This window comes from Drosophila simulans, chromosome 2R (genome assembly GCF_016746395.2).
Source record: "Drosophila simulans strain w501 chromosome 2R, Prin_Dsim_3.1, whole genome shotgun sequence".
NCBI classification, from domain to species: domain Eukaryota; kingdom Metazoa; phylum Arthropoda; class Insecta; order Diptera; family Drosophilidae; genus Drosophila; species Drosophila simulans.
In genome coordinates, this window is record NC_052521.2 from 1,259,901 (window position 1) to 1,268,619 (window position 8,719).

The 8,719-nt window shown below is 33.9% G+C and overlaps 1 protein-coding gene and 1 long non-coding RNA gene across 4 annotated transcripts in view; both read right to left on the minus strand.

The window, feature by feature from the left end:
* LOC27209144 (unextended protein) overlaps positions 1-6,184 on the minus strand; it is a 52,689-nt gene extending 46,505 nt beyond the window's left edge. The window contains exons 1-2 of one of the 3 annotated variants that reach the window (XM_039292779.2): positions 5,796-6,180; positions 5,519-5,741 (exon numbers count right to left, since the gene is read on the minus strand). In XM_039292779.2, coding sequence (XP_039148713.1) covers positions 5,519-5,741; positions 5,796-5,841 — 269 coding nt within the window. In that variant the 5' untranslated portion in view covers positions 5,842-6,180. Of the gene's footprint in view, positions 1-5,518 lie in introns of all 3 variants that reach the window. The other 2 variants (XM_039292781.2, XM_039292778.2) reach the window with 2 other exon arrangements.
* Positions 1,261-4,956, minus strand: LOC120284473. The gene is made up of 2 exons (XR_005543748.2): positions 2,878-4,956; positions 1,261-2,121 (listed from the first exon to the last, which is right to left on the minus strand). It is a non-coding gene; the product is annotated as an uncharacterized LOC120284473 (long non-coding RNA).
* Positions 6,185-8,719: the final 2,535 nt, after the last annotated feature.

The following is an 8,719-nucleotide window of genomic DNA, read 5'->3' on the forward strand; positions in this document are numbered from 1 at the left end:
GGGTACACGGGACGCACCTCATAACCTTCGCCCAGCACGCTACGATAAATGAGACCTCGTTCAGCAATCGAAATAGCGTTCAGACCCGAGTTCCGGGAGTAGAAAAATTCCCCCTGTCGAACGTTACCTCTAACCAGAATGTGCTAAGTCTCCCGTACCTTCATCGTCTTAATAAACGTAACCTGGAGACAATTCGGATGTTCAAGGAGGAAATTGACGCTGATCGCCGTCTTCGAGTAGTAGCCGTTTTGGTGTCAATATGTTGTCTGCTCATTTGTGTCGGCGTCGTGTATCCAGAAGATCTGCAAGGCAGTTGAATGTGGCCATTGCTGAAATCAGGGAGGCCTCCATCTTGAAGGGGGAGTAGTTAACTAAAGCTAACGTCCACGGACGGCCAAATAAAATAAGCGATAGTAACGGCATTCTGCTAAGTAAGCATTATGCTAAACGTCGCTGCATAGTCGGCAAACACAGCATATTTGCGTGGCCGCTACGATATGTGTAGCGGTTTCACTTGTAGCTTCAGTCTAAATTTGGCATTCGAAAGCTGCAGAACTCGCTCCTTAAATAAATAATAACAAAAATAATAACTCCGTCTTTTCATTGGGTCGTTAAACGTCAAGCATTATTACCTAATCATTATAGTTACTAGAGTGATTAACTAATTTACATATTCTTGATCAGGATCAATAACAAGTCGATCTAGCCATGTCCACCTGTCCGTTTGTCCGTATGAACGTAAACGTTTAAAGACAAAGACGCAGCGCAAGTTTGTTGACCCATGTTTTTAAAATACGTGTTGATATTCTTTCACATATGTTAATTATTATTATATATTGTTTTTCCTATTTTCGTAAATTAAATCTCTTTAATGCAGCCGGATATTTTGGCAGATAGTAGAATTCATCTTCCAACACTGGAAACTCTTAAAAAAGCACTTATCAAACAGCTTATGTATGGAAAGCAGATCGATAGAATTGGAGGTAGATTGACTAAGAGAATAAGAACAGTACATAGTGCAAATAAACAACGGTAAGTTACGTGACAGACAGCGAGTTATGAAATTTCTTGAACATTCCTTTTAGGTCCAGGGGGGTAGCTGTCCACCTCCCCCTGCCATACCCTGGCGACGCCCTTGGGTTATACCAAACAAAGATATTGTTTTCTCGAAATAAACTTTCTAAAGCTAAAAAAAATTGTATATCTTCAGTAATTTGCTCCGATCTCCACCTTGCCATAAAATAATAGATTCCATTCAAATGTGTTTTAATTTTTTGTGTTATGGTGTACTATTTTATTTATTGGTTTATTTTTAACAAAGCACTTTTAAGCATTGACTCACTTAATATTTGTGCAGTAGGTTTCGTCTTATTTGTATGGAGAAAAAAATCTAAAATTAAAGGTCTCATGGTCACAAATTGTTCGTTTTGGTGTAAAACTTAAATTTGTAAAATTTTAGCCCGATCGGATAATGCTTTCTTAACCAAAAGTTTGATATAGGCATTTTTTGGCTAAAATGCTGTATTTTTTGCTTAAAATTCTTTATTTAGTTTTATATTATAAAATATATTTAAAATATATAATGATTTATTATTAATTAATTGTTAAGCGATTTCTTACTGCTAAATGGGTACTTCTTTGTATACTCTTTGACAACTTGTAATAATTTTTAATATTCGAGCTCTTTAGTTGTTAATTTCTTGTTATAATCTTGCATTAGATCTTCGAAAGTGACAACAGTGATGTTTTGTCTGCTGTTAAAGAAGATGTGGACTAGTTCAGATTTAGAATTATCCTCTTAAAAAAGAGGCAGTAACATTCCGAGTTTTTTCATCGTTGGTCAAATGGCAGATTTGTCATAATTTTTAATATTCGAGCTCTTTAGTTGTTAATTTCTTGTTATAATCTTGCATTAGATCTTCGAAAGTGACAACAGTGATGTTTTGTCTGCTGTTAAAGAAGATGTGGACTAGTTCAGATTTAGAATTATCCTCTAAAAAAAGAGGCAGTAACATGCCGAGTTCTTTCATCGTTGGTCAAATGGCAGATTTCCAATAAGGCATTTATGTATTTGATTTCTGCGGTTGTTGATACGCATTCAATACCAGAACTTTGCAGCGGCTGCGAGAAGATAATAGGAAAAAAAATTGGTAATTACCTTGCAACTCTTTGAATGTTCACATAATTTTGGAAAAAGTTGAATTTGACAGTGGTACATTGAGATGGAAAAATGCTCCCAGAATTGACTGGTCGAGACAAAGTCGAAAGAATACCAATTATAATATCATATTCATATATATAGATGGTGAACAACTTTGGAAGTACCAAAACAAGTTGCATCCACTGGCGATGAAATATCTCGTGCAACCTTCAACATGCTAACAGAGTGGGGAATTTTGGAAAAAATCGTTGTTTTGATGTCTTGATACAACTGCATTCAATTCCGGAAGATTTAATGGTTCGGCAGTTTTGTTAGAACAGTTATTGGAACGCAGTTTGCTTTATCTTCCAAGCAGTCATCATATATGTGAATTATATTTACGAGCTGCTTTTGAATCAAGTGCTGGATCTTCATGCGTTAGTGTCCCTCTTTTTGAACGATTTCAAATAGCATGTGCCAAAATTGATCAAAAACTCTTTAAATTTGGTATACTAAATGATTATGTCGGCACACGTATAAACAAAGAAAAGAATCAGATTATTGATTTCTGTCGATGTCAATTGAAAAAAGATAATGCACGTAATGACTACCGCGAACTATTCGAGATAACAATTCTCTTTTTGGGAATAGTTCCGAAATGCCATAATTTCCGACCACCTGGCCCTATGCATCATGCTCGCTGGATGTCTAAGGCAATTTATACACTGAAGCTATACCTTTTTCGAGAAGTCTTCCGTTTAACTAAACACGAAGAAAAGTATTTGCGTGATGTGTCTGTTTTTATAGTGAAATTTTATATACAATTGTGGTTTGGATCCCCGTTGGCCGTTGAAGCTCCTAATAGAGACTTTCAATTTATTCGGGCTATGTACAACTACAGAGAAGTGGACGAGAGGATTTTAATGGAAGTGCTCAAAAAGACATGTAATTATTTATAGTACCTGGAAGACGAAAATATCACATTGGCCCTATTCGATGATAACGTTACTGTCGCAGAAAAACGAGAAATGGCACAGCTGAACATTCCGTTAAGAGCATTAATTTAAAAGTACGAGATTTGTAAATTTTTGTTTAAAAAAAATTATGATTTAAAATAAAAATGTTCTATAAGAAACTTATGCCCAACCTTTGAAAATAAACGTTAAAAACTAATTTTAAAGGATGGGCAACCGAAAAAAACTTATTTTAAAGGATGGACAAACGAGATTATTCGTCTTTAAGAGTGGGCAAACGAGATTATTCGTTTTTAAGAGTGGGCAAACGAAAAAAAATAATTTTAAAGGACGGGAAAACGTTTAAATCTAATTTTCTAATCTAATCTAAGGGTGGGCAAACGAAATTTTTTAGTATTAAGAGGTGGGCTAATGGAATTTGTTATTTTTAAAGTGTGGGCTAACAAAAAAAAAATTTTAAAGGTATTCTTAAGGGTGGGCAAACGATTAAAACTAATAATAATGGTTGGGCAAACATTGTTAATTGATAATATTTTGTTTTAATAGATGGTCAAACGCTTTATTCTCTCAGTAGACCGAGGTAAATTTGAATGTCTTATATTTTCTAAAGTATACATTTTTTCAAAATTCTAAAGGGTGGGCAAACAATGTTATTTCGATTTAAAAAAAAAAATTGAAAAAAGTGAAATTTACGATCTTCCAAAATTTTCGAACTTTTTCAAAAATTCATATCTCAAAAACTGGACGTGAGCAAAAAAAAACTAATTGGTGGGCAAACATTCCAGCTTTTAAATTTCAAAAATTCGATATTTCCAAACCCAGCTTCTTTGAGCTTGTGCTTGTGTTGAAATAAATTTAATGTAGGCATTATAAGAATGTATATTGTTCATCCTAATTTTCTATCTCTTATGGTAACCGAGTTCTTCATGTTCATACGGACGGACAGACATGGCTAGCTGCACTCGGGTAATGATCTGGATCAAAAATATATACTTAAGGTCAGAAACGCTATACCTTATTACGTACTTTTCAAAAATCTTGTATACCCTCGACGGGTATTCAGTGCCGCTCAACTAAATAGGTTTGACTTTTTTCAATTTTCGAAACGTATCTCCATTCAGGAACTTTAAGCGAAATAAATTTTATTGTATAAATAAAACAATCATTTTTGAAATAGCATAGCAAAATAAAAAACAAGAGAGAATGCTATAGTCGAGTCCTCAACTATTAGACTCCTAACTCAGCTAGTGCAAGCGCGAGCGCGAAATTTAATGTTTTTATTTGAATATCAATGGGGATTAAAATTATAAAAAAATTAAAAATTGTTCAATAGTGTGGGCGTGGCAGTTTTCTGCGGTTTCTCATGGTTAGATTGGGAAAAAGTATTTTGGCAAATAAATGACAACATTTCAAAACATTTTGCATAGTTGTGGGCGAGGCAGTTATGGGCAGTTTTTGTGCGTGGCCGTGGCAAAAAGTTTGTTGTCAAATTGATAAAAATTTTGTAAATTTCTAATAGAAGTATGAACAAATTTTAAAACATTTTGCATAACTGTGGAAGGGGCAGTTTTATCCGGTTTGTGTACGTGGCAACATTTGGAGGCAAGCTTGCGCTGCGTGATTGTGTCTCGAAGCTGCATGCTGAATCTCAACCTTCTAGCTTTTATTGTTCCTGAGATCGAGACAGAAGGACATGGCTAGATCGACTCGGCTATTGATCCTGATCAATGGTCGGAAACGCTTCCTTCTGCCAGTAATACACTTTTCAACAAATCTAGTATACCCTTATACTCTACGAGTAACGGTTATTATAATGGCTTTTGCAGATTACAGGCCTCTCTGTTATACCTGTTGCACGTACGTCTTTGCTTGTTTGTTTGCAGCGTCTTCCAAATTTCTATTGAAAATTATATATTACTGACAGTAAAGAAACCAATAAGTAATATACAACTTATGTAATCCATTTAGCATTTCAAGCAATTGTAGGCATGCCTAACTGGTCTAGAAATAAGCGGTTCACAACCAGATATATCTGGCTAGTTAAGAATACATAAATATGTATGTAGGTCTTCGCTTTTCTTTGCAGCCTTTTCCAAATTTGTATTGAAAATTATTTACAACTGACAGTGTAGCAAACGAAAAATATTAAACCACTTATGTAATCGATTTATAAAAACATTGGCGACTGTATGTATGCTTCTCAGGTTTAGGTAAAAGCAGTTTCCAACCAGATATAACTGGATAGTTATTAGAACATAATAAATGTATACATATGAAATCAATTGACTGCTTCTTGAAATATGTGATGTAGCAGTATATGTAATAAATATATTTTAATATTATTTTAAAGAAATTATATGATCTTATAATAGAATAAGTACATTTTTTTAATGCGAAAACTTGCCTTGATAAGTTTTGTGATAACGCAGGCGATATTAAGTTGAAGTCATTCGCTTTCTGCAGCAATAATTTATTACTTGTATCCACAGAAGTTCCATTTATACCGTTAGCGAAAATAATTATTGTAATAAATGATATCAAATATGTGTTCATTTTAAGCGAATAGAGCAATATATACACTCTGTCTATTATGTTTATATTATTCAACCGTGTTGGGCTGTAATCTTCTAGGATTAAGAAAACAATAAGTCTTAAACACTTTTTAAGGAAACTAATTTTACCGGTGTGTTTTAAGAGTTCAGCCCATTTAGTCTGTATTTTACACATGTGTATGCACTGTTTACGATTTTGTATACTTCTCTCTTGGGAGTATTTTATTGGAATATGTCACTACCACTTTTATGTTCACTGGAAATATTGTCTATTTGAATGAGAGATATGTTGTTTTTAATAAATATTGTTAGAAGACAGATTCCAAGAACAATTAATTAATTGCATTTTGAAAGTTCCTTAAATATCTTCTATCCACTCGCTTATAATACTCTGTAACCTTTTCCGTTTCTCTTAAGTGTACTAGTTGCTGGTATCTTAAAAGTTCTGCATATTCATCGACTCTACTATCGATTGTACTTTTATGAAGAACTATCGTGCAGAGCGAGCCTGCAATGAAGGTATAAGGTCGACTACCAACGAATACAGAACTATTAAGATATATTTTATTTATCGGCCCTGTTCCAAATGTCAATTTCAAATGATTCCCACCGTTTTCTTCTCAATAATTAATGTTTGGAAATTTGTATAGAACAGTGGAAACAAACGGTAAATCATTACGTTAAGATTTTTTTAAATAAATAGAAAAGAACAGGAAAAAAGGGACTGCATACTTAAAATAAGGAGAAAAAACTGTGAGCGTTAAAAAGGAAAAAAATTTTGCCTGGTGGAAGTTAACATCACTCACAAAAGATATTACAAAATACTAATTAAGAGTACATTTATATTGACACATCATTTTGCAAAATCCGAAGGTCCACTTAAAAGAGATTTCAAGGAATTGAAAAACGTTTTTAAAATCTTGAAAAATATATTTTCTCGCAAAACAGATTGACATTGGAAACATTTGTTTTAACACGTTTTGAAAAATCTAACTTCTGTTGCTTAAGAATTGTGCTACTTTTGATTTTACTGTTTTGGTATTTGTCTTGGCAATATCTATAAATATACTAAAAAAAATATTTTGACCACGTTATAATATTCCTATCGAGTAAAGTAAAATTTTTCCTTTACACTACTACTCTAGCGTTCTCTATTGTTTTTTTTTTTTTTTTACTTTAGCTATAAGACCAAGATCTCGTATACTTCAACACACCATGTGTTAATGGAAAAGAAAAAAACTAATACTGTTTTAGTATTTTCTTCAGCTGAAGCTACAACATAAATTCCATCAGCTACAGCCAACTGTCAACTTTCAATTGGCTACATGCACTGCTTCATATGTTGGTTATACATATGTATGCAGGCAGAAGGGAGCGTTTTCGACTATATAGAGTATATATATTCTTGATCAGGATCAATGGCCGAGTCGATCTAGCCATATACGTCTCTCCATATGAACGTTGAGATCTCAGGAACTATAAAACCTAGAAGGTTGACATTTAGTATGCCGATTCCAGAGACAAAGGACTCAGCGCAAGTTTGTTGACTCATGTAGCCACGCCCACAAACCGCACAAAACTGCCACGCTTACAGTTTTGAAAAATTGTATATTTTTTTCATAATTTTATTAGTCGTTTAAATTTCTATCGATTTTTGCCAATCCTACTTTAACGTCTTAAAGTTGTCAATCCGGTCACGACAAACTTTTCTACAATTTTTTTTATTTTATTTCCCAATATCTATCGATATCCCAGAAAAATTATCGAATTTCGGGTTCGCATTCACACTAGTTGAGTAACGGGTATCTGATGGACTGGGAACTTGACTATAGCATTCTCTCGTGTTTCTATTTCATTTACTAGGTTTTTTTTCGTGCAATCTTTCGATATCACGACTGATTCTTATCAACGAGAAATGTGATAACTGAATTAAAATACGGTACTCCGAGCATTTTCGTAGAGTTTCTTAGCAGTGTTATCCGCAACAATGCCGTCTGCATGTAACCGGGCCCAATGGCATTATTTTAGCCACCAGTGTAGCCGCGATTATGCCGCCTGCGAGTACTCCGGACATTTTCGCATAGTTATCTGCATCCATAAGCATCCTTACAGATTGGCGCCCGAACAGAAACTAGTTGTGGGAAATTTTGGGAAAATTCCAACCACTTAAAGAACCATTTTTTCCCTCCATTTGGTATTTGGAAATTTTGTAATGAAAGTCATATAGAAATACATAAGCATTGTAAGGAATCGTCCGGCCACCACAAATAAAATAATAGCTATAAAAATAATATAATATAACATATAAAATACCTTAAAAAACCTTACCTTAAAAATAAATTATCTCGTTTGCCACTCTTAAAAATGAATTATTTCGTTTGTTCATCCTTTAAAATTAGTTTTTTTTCGTTTACCCATCCTTTAAAATTAGTTTTTAACGTTTACTTTCAAAGGTTGGGCATAAGTTTTTCATTGAACATTTTTATTTTAAATCAGGGGACTAATGGAACTTGTTATTTTCTTAAGTGAGGGCAATCGGAAAAAATTTGTGTTAAAAGTTTTTTAAGGGTGCGCAAACGATTAAAACTAATAATAATGGTTGGGCAAACGTTTTTATTGATAATATTTCGTTTTAAGAGATGGCATTTGTAAAAACACAGTAGAGTAAAGTGAAAAACAGAACCTCCAGAGTGAACAGACGTGTTTTCATCGAGCTCCGTATAAAATCACTTGATTTAGTGAAGTAAATAGTTAATAACATAAAATATATAAATAAATCGAAAGCGAAAGAGACGCTTTTGGCAATGTTGCTATATTATAAAATTTTCTGTGTGGAATAAAAAAGTAAAACTAAAAAACAAATAGACAACGAACAAATCGATCGTTATAAAATGAGCCAACGCGAATTGCGTGCTCAGCGGCAAAAAGAGCAAGACGAGCGCCGACTCTCTTTGCACCGGAACAATGCATACTTCACCGTCGTGTCTGACGCCCGCGAGTGCCAAATCATCCACCCGGTCAATGACCTAGCACCTGCAGAATGCAAACGATCG